Source organism: Medicago truncatula, chromosome 3 (genome assembly GCF_003473485.1).
Source record: "Medicago truncatula cultivar Jemalong A17 chromosome 3, MtrunA17r5.0-ANR, whole genome shotgun sequence".
NCBI classification, from domain to species: Eukaryota; Viridiplantae; Streptophyta; class Magnoliopsida; order Fabales; family Fabaceae; genus Medicago; species Medicago truncatula.
The window spans coordinates 48,439,087-48,456,914 of record NC_053044.1 but is presented as its reverse complement, the minus strand read 5'-3'; the positions used below and the strand labels follow the sequence as shown (position 1 = coordinate 48,456,914).

The following is a 17,828-nucleotide window of genomic DNA, read 5'->3' as shown; positions in this document are numbered from 1 at the left end:
GCACCGTCTTCTTTTGGGTTGTTTTTTTTTTTTATTTTTTTAAGGAATCTTGTTTTGTTGTTGTATTGCCTGATTTGGTGAGACTCTTCCAATTTGTGTGTATCTTTACGTTTGCTGTTTTTTCTTAGTTGCTTTTTCGCTTTCATTTTCACTTTGTTTCTTTGTAACCGTTCGACTACCCCTTGCGCGCTCTCTAATTAAATATACTCATTTTGCCATTAAAAAAAGAGCAGAATAATAAGTGTGTTTTAAGATATGGATCTATTGATTCGCTCTAACTTATGATGCCATTATGTTTCCCTCTTGATCTTTGTTTCTATCTAGGGACATGGTTTTAAGTGGATTACAATTTTTTTCTTCAAATCAATCGAAATTTGGAGGCTTTGACCTCTAATAGGCGCCTCAAAATATTTCTACAATTTAAATCATTTGAATTTGTTATGAGACTAGTTAATAATGATACTAATTTTTGAGTCAATAACAAGAACATCATTTTTTTAACACAAATTTTGATAGTTGTTCATATTTTTTTGTTTAATTAAGTGATAAAGTGGTTAATGAGCTTCATCAAATGGCGAACTGTTTGAGAGAATCTAAGTTTGATTTTTAAATAGAACAATTTTAGTCAGACTTTACTTACCTTCCGATCAAATTCATACTCTCTCCGGTCCTATTTATAAGAGAAAATTAATTTTTTAGATTTATTGAATAATTGATGTATCTAGTTTAGAATATAGACCACAAACATCATTTATACAATAAATCAAAAAAGTCAAATATTTCTTATAAATAGGACTAGAGGGAGTATTACTAAAACTCCCTTCTCAAAAAAACCGTAGGATTCACAATTTTTTTTATGTTTTTAAATATTTTTGACAAGAAAAGTTGATTAAGAAATCTAGTTATAAAAGAATTAATCTTTTGATCTTACAAAGAAATAAATGCAATATTTGTTCTTATATTGGATCACCTCGTACTAGATGTGTGTGTGAAATGAGCTTATTGATTGAGTAGTTGGAACTTGCAATGCAAGAAAAGTTGGAACCGTCACCGCCCCAATTACTTCCTTGGACTCGCACGCACGAGTATCACACAAACCACATACGTCCACACTACTTTAGAAGCCCGAATGATAATGGTTCACATCACACTCACAGAGTGCATATCGCATGGTTTGTGTCTTAGAACAAAAAGTTACTCAATAACCACAAACACTTTTTGAATTAGACGTATCATAATGTCAGTACATGATGGTATCCGACACCAAAACAAATAATTATATAATTTCTTTAAATTATCATTATTAAAGTTGATGTTTCAATCTTTTTATCCGTGTCTACACATCCATGTTTTATAGGTTACTTTCTAAAAAATAAACTTATCATTACCATGCACCAGTAGTAGGTTAAATTGAATGAAATTATGCCGCTAAAAATACGTTAACATTATAGCACGCTTAACACCAAGATTCAAAGAAGAGATTGACATCATAGACAATCCAGTGAAGTTAATTATGATATTGTATTGGTCAAACTAAACTTGAGAATATAGTATGTTGATGTAGCTTTGGGTCGTTGAATTCGGCAACCGATTACCAGAAAAGTCCAGCTTCAACTGCAACAAGCCAACAAGTGTATGTATCAATCTGCCAACAATTGACTTTAATACTGATTATTGTATTATTATTTGATTCTTAACGTGTGAAACTTCACTATCAGTATCAGATCCTTAATTCTGACTTTAGACTATTGAATTTGAACGAGTCCACACAAACACACCTCACACGTTTGTCATCTTACAAATGAAACAAATGATCACTTGTTGATTTTGTGAAATGTCACTTTAACGAAAAGAAATAAAGATTAAATATATAGGTTACTTCAATAAAAAAATTTGAAAATATTATTATTAAAATTAAGTTTAATTATGTTTTTGGTCCCTATAAATATTTGCAGTTTTGTTTTTAATTCCTATAAAAATAAATCACACTTTTTAGTCTCTACAAAATTTTTTGTTAGTGTTTTTAGTCCCTGTTAAATTAAAATTTGTTTGATTATGCTTAAAATTTTAAATTTTTTAATTATTTTTGTACATACTTGTTTAAAACATTATAAAACTTCCGCCGCAATAAGTTAGCTCAAAATTTTATTTTTAGGTCCAAATTTTCGTTAGTTTTATCTTGAATTTTTTGAGTTTAAAAAAAATTATATTTAATTCATTGCATGTTAAAATATTCTATTTTTTTATAAAAGATATTATTATAATATTCTTAACATGTATGTTAAAAAAAATTTAAAAATATAAAATTTTAAGTATAATTAAACAAATTTTAATTTAACAGGGACCACCCATACTTTTAGTCCTTGTAAAATTAAATTTTGCTTAATTATGCTTAAACTTTTAAATTTTTAACATATTTTTTACATACTTATTAGAACATTATACAAAGTTCCTCCGCAAAAAAGTAACTCAAAATTTTATTATTATATCCAAATTTTCATTAATATAATCTTGAAAATTTGACTTTTTAAAAATCATATTTAATTCATTACATGTTAAAAAACTAAAAGATTTTATAAAAGAGTGTCTTACAATGTTATGAACATGTTTGTAAAAAATCTTTTAAAAATTTAGAAGTTTAAGCATAATTAAACAAATTTTAATTTAACTGGGTCTAAAAACACTAACGAAAAATTTTGTAGGGACTAAAAAGTGTGATTTATTTTTATAGGGACTAAAAACAAAACTATAGATATTTATAGGGACCAAAAACTTAACTAACCCTTAAAACTAATATACTATTTTTACTTTTTAAAAGAAATGTTAAAGGAAGAACAATGAAGAAGATGAAATATTTTGATTTAAGGATTAAAAAAAAAAATCAAATTCTCACTAAATATTTAGGCATTTTTTTTAAGTACGTGTGTTCAATCACATATCAAGTGAAACTTCACATCATTCTGACTCTATATTAAGTGTGACAACTAGGATCTGTATAAGAGTGATGCAACATGATAGGATCTCTAGTGGCGAAATAATTGGGGGTGCAGTGGTACTTGGAGGTCTCTAAAGAGATCCGTCTCTGAGGATGTCAACGTATCGAGACTCTTCTTATTGTATGCAGATCGAAGACAACAATAAAAAAAATTGATTGTATAAAAACCTTGACAAAATAACTAACAAGTCATCTTTTATAGGAAAAAAGTTGTGTTTTTTGAGAGGCTAAATTGGATTTTTTTTTTACAAAAAACCAAAATTAGGTTTCAATTTATAGACATGAGCAACCTTAAATCTCTTTGACCATATTATTTTTTGGGTTAATATATAATTACCCCCTTGTAATATTAGCGATTTCTGGTTTACCCTCTTTAAAAAAAAATTGTTTAGATTCTAACTCTGTAATTTGAAGATTTTTTTTATTTTGGACATTCTTGGCATCAAATTACAAAATTTAAGGAACTTTCGCCCCTTGTAATTTGATAAAATTTCGGTTTACCCCCACCCCCCTCTCCCGGCCATATCATCGATATTTCAGGTTACCCCCTGCCAAATCGTTGATTTTGTACGGTCAAAATTCATGAAGGTTCAAAACTAAAAATATTCAAATTACAAGGTTCGAAATTAAATAAATTTTTTTACAAAGGATAAACCAGAATTCACTAATATTACATGGGATAAACATATATTAACCCTTATTTTTTTAGCTTAATTATAGCAAATAACTTACAAGCAGATATGCATTAGAAACAAAACTTATATGCTCAAATTTTTTAAAATGATAAATGTTAATATGCAAATTTTGTTAAAAGGTTGTTAATATTTTTTCTTTTGCCAAAATTCGAATCATAAATCTTGTACTCGTTTAATCACTTAAGTCAACCAAATGAGTTACTCATTCCCATTACTAATTAATGTCATTTTAACAATTATGGTTAATTGAACTACTATTTCTACCAAACACTTCAACATAAATTATCATTTATCAACTTATATTTGTTATAAGCTGTTCACTATCACATAATTTATCCACTATATGCTATAAAATCATCTACTATAAACTAACTCTTAACTAACAAAACCACACCAACTCGTATTTTTTGAGAGACTTTTTTTTTTTTTTTTTTTTTTTGTTACATTTTGAGAGGCTTGTAGCTGCCTGCGACATTTTTAAATCAAACCAAATACAGTATTATACAATAATTTATTCACATAAAATAAACTTGTCGTACAAAAGTTTGAGTGTAGTTCATGGCGTAAGAGAATGCAACGAGCTAATATTCGAATTCTAATAGATGTATCTATATTTAATATGTGACACGCCTCAATATTTGATGTCTAATGCGTCTTAAATATAATTATCTCTAATAAAGAGAACTTATGGGTAGAAAAAAAATCAACTCAAAACATTGCAATGATTTTTACTAAAATGTACGTATCATTTTTTTCTTTTTGCAAATATAATTTATGTTGTTCGATTACATACTAAGGGAGATGGGACACATGTTAGTATATCAATGATTTCTCAAATTTTTGAAAATTACTTTTTCTCAATAAAAACATGTTACTTATTTATGAAATGAAATATGTTAGCATGACCCATATATTATTAGAGATATGTTATTTGAACAACTATTTTTTAAAAAAACTTATGAGACAATAAAAAAAATACAAAGAAATAGAAATGTATGTATTAACAAGAAAATCAAAACAATAGATAGAGAGTAAAAATACAATAAAAATATGAAAGAAAGTTGTTTAAAAAATTATCGTAAAATGGTATTGTGGGGTACATTGAATGGAACAAATTGACCAGAATTCTCCTTTACCAGTTGATGGGTGATCAACTAATTTGGTGACCTGACTATTATGGTGACTAGATCATTAATTTATTGCCATCAAAATTATTTTAGTGATCTTATATAGTTATATTGATCTGTACTCGTTATTTCAACATCACGTCAGCTTTATCCTTCTTATTCCTTCTTTTCATTATTCTTTAACATATTAACAAACAAGTTCATGCATGCTTGCTAACTTACTGAGTTCCGCCAACTTCTATTCTTTTCTCATTACTTTAACCTTTTCAGCCACCGAAGTAAGAAAGATTCAATTCAAGCGAGTTAGAAATTTATCAGTTTTATTTACACTTTTTTTTGGTACAAAGTTTTGTTTATACTTTAAAAATAATAAAAAAGAATCTCTACGTCACGCATCCTGTTGATGGAACGTAAAATCTTTAACAATAGAAAAGTTGCTTGATTAATAAACTTCTAAAACTTGTATAAGAAAAAAAAAAAAAAAAAAAAAACTAAAATATAGTTTTAGTCCCTGCAAATATGCCTCGTTTTGGTTTTAATCCCTGTAAAAAAAAATTGTTGTTTTTGGTCCCTGCAAAATATTTTGTTTTTGGAAATAGTCCCTGCAGAGATTATTTCCAAAAACAAAATATTTTGCATGAACTTTTTTCAAAATCAAGATTTTGCAGAGACTATTTCTCTAATAAATGGGTTCAGTCATCATGTGTCACGTGTGCAAATCATCACAAAAGTGGAGCCAGGGACCAAAACCAAAATGAGGCATATTTGCAGGGACCAAAAACAACAATTTTTTTTTGCAGGGACTAAAATCAAAACGAGACATATTTGCAGGGATCAAAACCATATTTTAACCAAAAAAAATCGCGCATTACAAATGAATGAATAAAATAAGAATTATACAAATACAGAATGCTTATAAGTTTTGAAAATTTTCAGTCTATTGAATGAAAATTTTCGTCAATATTGGTGAAAAAGTGTTGGTTGGTGAATATCTGCAAGATTGTGACGGGTTATTTGGACACAATACTATAGTCTTTGGTGACAGCATTTATTATATGGATGTCTAAAAATATATATATTATATGGAGGTCATGCTTATATTTGATATTGTTGGTGGATTTTTTTTTAGTGGAAAATGCATTCACCTCCCTTGAGGTTTATTAAAATGACACTAACATTTCCACTAGTTTTAAAACTCACACTGATCTCCCTTAAGTTCTCATCAAATAGACAAATATCTCCTTTCCGTTAACAAAATTTTAGAAAGCCGCAATGCGAACAATGAAAATGACAACGTGAATGACAAGAGCATATTGTTTCTTCTCGCTGAAACAGAACGTTCTAACATACATATGTTTTTAGTTTCTCAGAAATCAACCAACACATATGCAATTAAATACACGACATTCTAATAACATACATATATTTTTAATTTTCAAGAAATCATTATAGAAAAATCTATAATTCAGAACTGATTTTCAAAACAAATCTGGAGAGAAACTAGCGGAACATTTTATAACATTTTAAATCTCCAAAAGACCTTATATTCCAACGAAATTAGATATACGACTCAAATCAGTTTACTCTATTAATTCCGTTAAAGAGAATTCCAAACAATTCAAGAACAGCATGTGACATGCGACAGAATATCAAAAGCACCCTCATATCTTTTTCACTTTTTGACACTAGAATTTACCATGTTATTTATGTATGCGTCATTTTTAATGGAATTGTTGTTATTAAACTCATTTCATGTGTTGTTGATTTATGAGAAGCTAAAAACATATGTATGTTAGAATGTTCTCTTTCAACAATCATGAAGAATATGTTCTTGCTGCTTGTGTAGCCAATTTCATTGTTCACATTGCTATTCTTCAAACCAGAAAAGATAATGGAAAATTAACAGTGTTAATAGATAAGGGAGATGTTTGTCTATTTCATAAAAACTTAAGGGAGGTTCATGTAAGATTTAAAACTAAAGGGGGTGTCATTGACATTTTAATAAACCTCAGAGGAGGTGAGTGTAATTTTCCCTTTTTTTTTATGCGTCAAGACATTAATGATGGATCTACAGGTATAAATAGAGCATTTGAAGCCTAATATGGAAGAAACACGTCTCTCTTGAAAATGGACTGGGCCTTAAATAGTAAATAGAAGAATTTTGTTAAGAATTCTGCTCTTCTCCTGCACTTTTCGCTCGCGCTCTGCAGCCTTGCTCAAAATACCCCTACGTTAGTTAACTAACGCCACGCAACTTAACTCACGTTGGAATTAACACTTGCGTGAGTTAACTCACGCAGGAATTTACAATAGAATTTCTGCATAAATATTTTTCCATTTGAATTCACGCAGTGATTACTGATTCCAAATTCCAGTTTCTTTTTTTTTTTTTTGAAGAAAAGATGTTTATAGCATTTCATTAATAATAATAGGTTCAATACATAATGAGATTGCATAATAAATAATGGGACTAGCTAGGGAAGTGGCTTCTCTTGCTAAAGCATGAGCCGCCGAATTCGCTTGTCGCCTAATAAACTCTATCCAGAAGTTTGTAAAGGAGGTTGAAAAAAATCTCTCAACACGCGTCAATAATATTTCCAAATTCTGCAACGTCGACCGTACGGAAGTAAAAAACATCTCGAGTGATTTTTGAATCAAGTTCAAAGTCTATATTATCAAAATCCAGTTTCTTATTGTTATCCTTTTATTCCAATTTAGTTGCTTCCTCTTTATTCATGTATGTCCTGATTGTTGCGCTTTTCACTTCAATCCCAATTATGAATTGTTATTATCACCACCGGTGTCGTAATATACCGTGCAAGGCTTGACTTTTTGAATTGAATTTCCATTGATAGAAATTAATTAGGGTAAATATATCGTTTCGTCCCTGTAATATTAGCGAATTTCGGTTTTAGTTCCTGTAAAAAAAAGATTTAGATTTAGTCCCTATAATTTCATATTCTTCCACTTTTGGTCCCTCATTCCACCACGTAAGCAGAATCTGCATACATGGCATGTAAAATGAGGGATCAAAAGTGGAGGAATATGAAATTACAGGGAACAAAAGTGGGAGGAATCTGAAATTACAAGGACGTAATTTATACAGATTCTGTTGACGTGATGAAAGGAGGGACAAAAAGTGGAAGAATCTGAAATTACAGGGACAAAATCTAAATCTTTTATTTTATAGGGACTGAAACCGGAATTTGCTAATATTACGGGGACGAAAAGAGATATTTACCCAATTAATTATGGGTCGTTCCAACCCCTTGTTATTGCTGTGCATATAAACTGATGTAGCTGTTCTTTTGGAAATTGTAAACTAGCGTGATTTAAGTCACGCATGTGTAAAAATTAAGTCATGTATAGTTTTACACTTCCGTTAGTTAACTAATGCAAGGGCATTTTCAGCAACATTGCAGGGCGCGAGTGTTTTGTGCTGGGGAGAGCAGAAATCTTTTGTTCTTCTCCCAGCACGTTTTTCTCTCCAAACTTTCAAAAATGCCCCTGCGTGAGTTAACTCACGCTAGTGTTAATCTCTACGTGAGTTAACTCAAGCGGGTGTTTTTTCATGTTTAACTCCTACGCGAGTTAATTCAAGCAAACGTGATGGGAGAAGAGCAGAATTCTAAATAGAATTGTATCGAGTCCTTCAGTTTTGCTCAAAAGCTTTTTGATTTATCATCATATCATAAATATTCTATTAATTAGATCATAACTTTCAATTAGATCTTTTTCCATTAGATAATAACTTTCGATCAATTTATTATTATAACATTAAAGTTCAACGTAACATTATTATTATTTTCTTAATAACACTCTTAAAATATTTATCATATAGAGAAAAAAATTTATAGAACGAGATAACTAATAGATAAGAGTGTTATACAAAAAAAGGCAAATATATATGTAAGATCTAATACAATTAACAAAATTGAATTGTTTGTTTTGACACTTTCACTTAAATTTAAATCTAAGTCCTTACAGTTACGTGTAAGTTTCAAGTGGTGTTTATCACTTCATCTACAAATAAAAATTAAAAGAAGTAATTCTATCGAAAGTAACAAAATTTCTTGATATTATTGGTATGTAAAAATAATCTTAAAACAACAACTAAATAGATGGAGTAACAATCATTGTATGTAGATATATAAGCTTAACTTATTTCGTGATTCATATGGCGAAAATCTATCATGATTTTTTTTATATGCTAACAACACATCTTTTAATATATATTTCTAACACTATTAATTGGTTAAAGTTTATATGGATCTTATCAAACTATATCAATTTCGTATAAATTTTAGTAAGGTCAACAAAGATTTTAACAAATAAAAGAGAGTATATTAAAAAGGCTAAAATATGGTTTTGGTCTCTGCAAATATGCCTCGTTTTGGTTTTAGTCCCTGTAAAAAAAAATTGTTGTTTTTGGTCCCTGCAAAATATTATTTTTTTGGAAATAGTCCCTGCAGGGACTATTTCCAAAAACAAAATATTTTGCAGGGATCTTTTACAAAATCAAAAGATTTTGCAGGGACTATTTATCTAATAAATGGTTCAGTCATCATGTGCCACGTGTGCAAATTATCACAAAAGTGGAGCCAGGGACCAAAACCAAAATGAGACATATTTGTAGGGACCAAAAACAACAAATTTTTTTTGCAGGAACTAAAACCAAAACGAGGCATATTTGCAGGGACCAAAACCATATTTTAGCCTATTAAAAATGAGTTAACATTATTCACCAATTTATAAAATGATATGGAGAATTTTGATAACTAAAGATTTAGGTCTAAGGTGTTGCTAGAAATGTATGGGCAAGGTATATATAGGTAAAAAGTCAAATTTATCTTCTGTTAGAACCATGGACGGATGTATGGTCCATTCATATAATATTATTATAACGAACTATTAGGCTTTGTTTGGATAGTATAAAATCAGTGGAGTGGGATGGAACGGAATGGAACGGAGCGGAATAGAATGAAATAAATTTCCCATTCCATCATTTGGATGTTTTATAATGGAATGAGACAAAGTTCCCCTTCCATCGTTTGGAAAATTAAACGGAATGGAATACTTATAATTTTTAATTACTTTATTACCCTCAATTGTAAAAACAACATTATGTAAAATTGAAACATATTCTAAACTTATAAACGCCATTATTAAAGGTGATTATTAATTAATTAATAGTGAATTTTATTTTAAAAATTGTCATTATAATCAAATAAGCAATTGTTTGACGAATTAAAAAACAAAGATTTTGATTGAATTATTATTAAACTTCTAATATTTAGATTGTAAAGTTCAGTGCTGTAAAGTTCATAAATTTTTTCTTTTGCCATGATGAACTCATAAGTTTAATTTGGTGCAACAAATTAACATGATTGTGTAGTGTGCAAAAACAAACCAATTGAACAAGTTATGTGTATCCAAAGTAAATTAGCACAGCCATGGAACTGTGACAAGTTACATGCGGCAAAATAATTGTAAAGAGAATATTTATTTACACATTGTGAAAACAGATTACTGCGTGTCGCAGATTTTCAAATTAGCAAAGTAGGAATATGCAAGTGGAGATAAAATTATGATGCATGTACACGAGGTTACGCGGAAGAGAAGATGACACAAACAAGAAAGGAGAAAGAACACAACTAGCTAGGTAATGGTGGTGAGTGATATTAAAAGAAGAGGGTATGTAAGTCATTTTAAAATTTAATGGAGTGGTTCCATCCCATACCTCTCGATTTGGGGGGAATGAAAATTGAGAGAAATAATGGAATAGGATGGAATACATCCCACCATGTTCAATTCCATTCCATCTTTATTTTCAAATCCAAGCAATGGAATGGTACATTCTTTAGGTGAAATTTAGAATGGGAAAGGCTAATTTTTCCCACCATGGGAAAGTTAGTTTTTAACCATTAGATCAAACCAAGAACACATCCTTACCATACTCCCTCATCACTAGATTTTTTAATTTTATTATTTTAAAACTATTTTTTAAAAACAAAAAAAATATTTCAAAATTAAAATAAACATTTAAAAATAAAAAATAAACTTAATTTTGGAAATTAATTTTCCAATTTTTTTTTTGAGCAAGTTTTTTTCAAAAAACTTAATTAAATCTTCGAAAATCATAATTAAAATTTTTGAAAACAAGTTTATTTCAAAAAAATTATTTATATTTTTTAAAATTTTGGAAAATTAATTTCCATATTTTTAAATTAATTTTTTATTTTTATATGTTTATTTTAATTTCGAAATATATTTTTTGTTTTTAAAAAATGGTTTTAAAATAATAAAATTACAAAATCTAGTGATGAGGGAGTATGGTAAGGATGTGTTCTTGATTTGATCTAATGGTTAAAAACTAACTTTCCCATAGTGGGAAAAATTAGCCTTTCCCATGCTAAACTTCACTCATTCTTTAATCTCATTCCATACCATTCCATCCCATACCACCAATCCAAACATAGTCTTAAACTTCTGTTTATATATTATTGAGAAGAGTTGTGTTATTTGAACATCCATATATACCAAAATTTTACAAAGGAAATGAGGTAGTGGCACAAAAACCAAATCAATAGAGAGAGAAAGTAAAAAGATAATGTGAATGAGAGAAAAAGTTGTCAAAAAAATTGTAAAAAAATGGTTGTTAAAATATCATTTCTCTATTGAGAATTACTATTTCTCTCCAATTTTTATTAAGTTTTTACCTTTGTGCTTATTTGTATTAACATCAAAAAATTAATTATATTTTTTTAATATGCTAGAAATTAGGGTTATGACAAAGTTCATCTAGTTAATATTTACATGTTGTAATTGCGTGAAAGCTTAAAAAAATTACCGCAGAGAATCAATTTGTAACCCAAGCAAGCAAATTATTTATGAGGTGCATAAAGAAACCTTATATTAATTTTTTCCTTCAATAATAACTAAGAAAAGTCCTCTAGCTAAAATGAGATTACTACATTCCAGTCGATATATATGAGGAAGGTTCTACATTTCCACTTGTACTACACAAATAATAATCCTAGAAATAACACATACATCGATGATCCATCCATTCCTGATCATCAAAGTACAGAAAGATGCATGCGAGCGTGATAGAATTTGAAGTCTAACTTAAAAAGGAAGGTGAGCAGTTCCAACAGAGACGGAGCTTGAAGCAGCAGCACTGTTCCTCTCAGCATGACAAAGCTGACGAAGTTTTGTTGGCACATACCATATTGAAAGACGAGGATGTGCGTTGAATATTGCATCAATATCCCATCCTTGACGTGCAGCTATTGCTACAAGTGGCTTGTAACATGCTTGTCTCCATGCACCAACATTCTCTCCTCTTTCCTTAAACCCTCTTCTAAGCTCATTTGATACCTCTTCATCTAAACAATGCAATGCATAACAGTGCACGTAGTGTCTCATTTTTGGCTTGTTTATGTAGCTTGCTCCAGCTTTCTTTGCATACCTAAATACCTGATTTGTCACCTACACTCACTCAAAGTTATTAATCATGTATCATTTATTTATTTATTATAAGTAGACCCCATATACACAACGTAGTATCAAAATTTCATGGATATGTATTTTGATTATGAGGGTAAGCTAAGATCCGGATAATAAAATGCATGCATTATTTTGTTATGGTTCTAGTTTGTGACCGGAAAATAAATAAATGAATAAATACAAACAAAGTGTACGGAACGGAGATATATGATCATATGAAAATCCCAGTTGAATGGGAAGTTGTGATGGGACCCATTAGGAGAGTCCCTGAGTCGTCACGTGTTCGGATGAACGTGTCACGGCAAGAAAGTACTGTTCAAACGGTTCGTGAAGGAACTATACACTACTACACAACACAGGAATCTGACTGGTTTCAAGTCAGAGTCAGATTCAGAAGAAGATAGATCCACATAGATATGACGAGAAAGTACAACAAATTCAATTAAAATATATATGAAAAATGTTGTTCGGGCATGGTATAGTATACCTTGGTAGGGCATTTCTCACCGCGTTCCTTAGCAATTGCTTGAACCTGAATCAAGAACTCACGACATTGTTCATAGAGATGAAAAAGATAATCTAGACCGTTCTTTTTGCCACGTGCAACTTCCCCAGGCTCTGTCACAATGAATGGATGTTCTCTTTGTCTCTCACCGCCACCACTGATGTTATCTTCTTCCTCCTCGTCTCCTTCTTCATTCTCACCATGATCACCATTTCCCTTCATCTTCATCCTTCTCCTCCTTATTTGCTGCCTCTTTCTCCTCTCCTCCACCACAGCTACCTCCCAAGTACTCCCTCCTCCGCTTCCCACCGCCTCCTTCTCTCGCTGCACCACCGGCTCCTCCGACAAACCTAAGCATATTAATTATATATAGTTGACATTTGAGAATTGAATATTCTATAAGGCTGTCATGTCACAAATTATTTGTGATTAGTTACTACTTGATTATATTTGTTACCACAGGATCAATGTATAAGTGATCATGCATTCAATGTAATTATCAATTTCATAACGTCAATTCTAAAATAATTTTTTCTATCATTGTACCGTTTTTTCAACATAATACATCTTTTAATCGTTCATTTTCATATACAAAGGAAAAAAAAGTGAGGTTCATATTATAAATTTGTAATATCATAGTTGACTTTAATAATATATTAGAACAGTATTTTAATATAACAGTAGAATAATTTGAGTCAATTATTATAAATGACTGTGCACCTTCTTGAGAGAGAGCATCGAGAGCGTTGGTGGTATCGCCGGAAAGAAGACCCCGGCGTTTAATTTCCTCTTCATCAAGGCGTCTCCGTTCAGCTCTAATGGCAGCTTTGATGCCGTAACGCTCTCCAACAAGAAGATCCCAACGAAAAATCTGGGAAAGGCTGTTCATCATGTCATCAAGCTCATCATCCTTCATGTCCACCAGCGTGCTCACTGTAAAACCAAGCTCTGCTATCTTCGCCGCCGTGTAGTATCTGATTCCATAAGCTTGGAAAAGTTCCTCCAAACCTCCAAGTTCTCTTGGTAATCTCGCTGGATAATAAGGTGATGGAGCAGTTGATGGGGTGACTGCGTAGTCGAGAAGTTGGGGACGGAGAGGTGGAGCTGTTGGTAGGACGGTACGTGGGTCCCACTTGAATAGGCTGGCGGTGAATGCGTCGGGATCCATGGTAAGCAATGAAACTGTTTTAACTTCTTTGTGTATGTTTGTTAGGTTTTGGAAAATTATGAGAAGTGGAAGATTTATGGTACTGTTTAGGTGGAGATATAGAAAACGTAAAGGTGGTGAGGGTGTGGTTAAATTTACTGTGGAGAAAGAAAGATAACGTGATTTTCCAAAACTACCCTTTGTTTGACATGGTTTTTCCAAAACTATAAGGAAATAGTGTTATTCCCAAGACTGGTTAGGGCTTGTTGGAGACTTCCTTTTGTTGTGTGTGAGACTAAGAACTGTATTTGATTTGAAACTGGAATGCCTCAAAACAAACCGAACTAATTTAACTGGCTATAGATAGACGTGGTTACCCATAATAATATCCGACCAGATGGGGTCAGTTGTGTTGTGTTGTGTGTATATGGTTTGACCTCTGATTTGACTTGACTGTTATTTTTTTTTTTGTGCTTGCTCTTATGTGTCATATGCATGCTTGTGTGTTGTACAAAGTATGAATTGATGCTTTGGGTTGTCGTAAAAGCCTATATATATTAGCCTACTTAAACAACAACAACAACAAATTAATTAAATGAAGAATACTAGGGTTTTTTAGGGTTATTTAGTTCAAATGTTCAATCATTATGATTATATTTAGGGTAGGGCGGCAAATAATAAGGAAAAGTTGGTAAGGTCCTGGTCAGTGAAAGGCATGCATGTAAGTTTGTAACCCGAAAAACAACAAGCTACTTTTCCTTATTGCCTATTATTATGATTTAATGTAACTAGTGATCAATCCAAACAATTAAAGGTAAATTATTAAATTTGATTATTAATTATTTTTGGTGAGAATTACAATGAAGAAAGGTAGATGGCAGAGGATTCACGAGTGATTCTTGTGTCTGATACTGTAGTGGTGAGTTACGGAATCAGAGAAAATCTCACTGAGGTTTTTAGCTGTTTGTAATACAGAAGAGAGACTAGCTCGTTAAGGAAACAGACAAAAAAAGGACGTAAAAACAGTAAAAACATTAATGGGGAAACAATGATAGTAAAGAATGGGGTTACTATTTACTATTTCATGAGTGACGAGATGTGAAGCAGAAGCAGTGATGCAGGGATCAAAGTACGTACAGCTGCAAGGGTTGCAGGTTGTTCCAGTTGGTCTTAAAGCAAACACTGTAAAGTTGAAAAAAAAAGGCTGATTAATTCATGATGTGTGTGTACTTTCGAAGACCATTGCTTCCAATTTCCAACCCATGCCAACACATGAGCTACCATAAACCATTAATAGAGGTGAAGTGAGGTGGAGGGTGCATGGTGTCACCTCGCTGGTTACCATATATGAAGCACAAGATACAAACAATGACACGTCGATATTGTTAATAACTTGATTTTTTTTTATAATTCAATGGAATTATATGTGTCAATGTCAGATACAATGGAGTGTTTATAGTGTAGTTTAGATTAGGTTTAGAAGAACAATCTCATCCAACATTATACTTGGTTTGATTCAATCCAATTATACGTATCTCAATGATTTGAGGAAGTAGGCATAGAAGAGCGAGTGTCAAAAACTACTTGATCCTCAATGGAAGACTTATTGATTAAAGATGAATGATATTTTGACAATCAATTTTAAATGATTTTGGGTAACAACATTTTTCCTCCCTTCTAATTGGACAATAACAATATATATATATATATATAGAGAGAGAGAGAGAGAGAGAGATGAAGAGAGAGAATAAAGTATCAAAGAGAGTTGTCACCAATGATCATATATGTGTCAATTGTGTGGATATGTCAAGCTTTTGATTGCTGTCGGTTAATTTCAATAAGTATCCTTCTCACTCTTTCTATCTCTCTCCAACTTGCATTTTTCTAAGCAAAGTAAATCAAGGGCAAGAAACAGAAATTCAACTGTTCTTAGACCATGTCCAATGGTGTTGAGTTGAAAGCAACCTTCAACAAGTGGAAGTGCTCCAATGGTATGTTGAATGATGATGTGGAGGAGAGAGATGTTGAATGCATTCAACATGTTGAATAGGAGAATGGTGGGCCAAGTTGAAGATGATGTGGCGCAAAACAAGTGGTTTGTAGGGAGAGTGCACTACACACGCCTGACAGGTGCGCTGGTCTTTCTCCAAAAATAAATTGTTAAGTGTTTTTTTAATTTAATTATAATCGATAATTGTAATTATGTAATTATAAAAACAAAATATAAAATTAAATAAGAAATAAAAAGTGGTGGAGTAAAGTGTTGAATGAAAAACCATTGCTGAGGGTAAAAGTTGAATGAATGTTAAATAAGAGAGATGATTGTTGGGAATTGAAAAAGTGGGTGTTGAATGAAAAAACTATTGTACATGGTTTAGATAAAACTATTGTACATGGTTTAGATGTGTGATTCTACTCAATTATGATCCATTCAGTGGCGGAGCCAGGAATATAGTAAAGCCCGGGCAAAAAAAAATTTGCAACACATTTATAGGGCGTACATAAGAAATTGCAAGCAAATAATAAAAAATGTAAAGAAATTGCCCAATTTATAAGGGGTTTATATAAGAAATTCATAGGGATTTACACAAGAAATTGCAAAAAATTTGGCCCGGAGCCCGAGCGAGTACCCGGGGTCGCCGGGCCTTAGAACCGCCCCTAGATCCATTATTTCTACCTCATGTTTGGTACACCATTTTTGAGATCTTGTCTATTGTAATTCTTATGTGATCCCTACTCTCTAGCTCGGATTTTAACCTTAAAATGTCTCACTAGATTAAAGAAAGTATGTTTAGAAGGTATTCTAACCCTTGATTCCTAATTCTCATTCAAGGGACCTGATTATTGGACTCTTCGTATCTATTCATTATGTTCAACTGTATATAGGTAATGAATAGAGATCACATGCACTGTTAGGAAATTCTTGTTTTCTATTTTGAGATCACATGCACTGTTAGTAAATTCTCGTTTTCTATTTTAATTTTGGATATCATATTTGTACAATTATATTGGTCGAGGAAGATGACAAACCACAACTGTACATGTAAAATTCAATTGTCAATGTTATTCCTCAAAAGTCAATTATTTATTGCAATGGATATGAGACATGTTTACTTAGCCTAGGTCGATAATCTGACATGATATCTGTACTGAAGAGAAAATTGGTGTTTATTAGTTCCATTTTTAGAAAGATCGAAGTTGATTATGATATGTTTGGTTGTTGTCGAGTAGAATCGATTTTGTTTTTATAATTGCTTCTGGTCGTAGTCAAGATTTGTAGCTTTTAATTGCACAATTAATTTTCACACACAAATATATAATTCACTTTTACATATGTATCCAAATACAAATCATTTTAGTCAAAATGATTTCTAACCAAAATCAATTTTACCAAAATTAATTCTTCCCACCGCCGCACAACCAAACGCAAACATAAAATGACCTAAATTGTTAGTCTAGAATGAATGACAGTCGAGTTAAGGGTTAGCTTATATTCAGATAACTAAATAGTGATATGTCGAGCTAGCGACCATAGATTACGGGTTAGTTAAATCTTTCTTAAGGCAAAAGAGTTTCACCAAAGTTGTGGAGGTGTCATAATTCGTCTAAAATACTTGGAATAGACAATTTGACCCAAACTTGTGTTCTATGACAAAACATGACAAATATGACAAAATGTGGGCCATCATCTAGACGCAACAACATTAAAAAACTTATGCGTTATTTGCAAATTTATCCGACTTTTTTAATAACAAATGTTAATATGATAATTATTAGGTGGCATTTAGGGTGGGTGAGGGAAAGAGTTTCCTACCATGGGAAAATTTGATTTTGACTATTAGATCAAATT

At 31.3% G+C, this 17,828-nt stretch overlaps 1 protein-coding gene across 1 annotated transcript; it reads right to left on the bottom strand.

The window, feature by feature from the left end:
* Positions 1 to 11,770: 11,770 nt before the first annotated feature.
* Positions 11,771 to 14,369, bottom strand: LOC11425571 (protein UNIFOLIATA). The gene is made up of 3 exons (XM_003602697.3): positions 13,552 to 14,369; positions 12,814 to 13,181; positions 11,771 to 12,308 (listed from the first exon to the last, which is right to left on the bottom strand). Exons 1-3 carry the CDS (start codon positions 13,997 to 13,999, stop codon positions 11,946 to 11,948), a joined length of 1,179 nt encoding a protein of 392 aa, XP_003602745.1. The 5' UTR covers positions 14,000 to 14,369; the 3' UTR covers positions 11,771 to 11,945.
* Positions 14,370 to 17,828: the final 3,459 nt, after the last annotated feature.

Bases quoted from the DNA above. Each gene is read 5' to 3' on its own strand.
- LOC11425571 (XM_003602697.3), bottom strand. From the start codon at position 13,999: ATGGATCCCGACGCATTCACCGCCAGCCTATTCAAGTGGGACCCACGT. The intron at 13,182-13,551 runs GTGCACAGTCAT...TAATATGCTTAG, and splicing joins CGATGCTCTCTCTCAAGAAG to GTTTGTCGGAGGAGCCGGTG. The intron at 12,309-12,813 runs GTATACTATACC...GAGTGAGTGTAG, and splicing joins GTGAGAAATGCCCTACCAAG to GTGACAAATCAGGTATTTAG.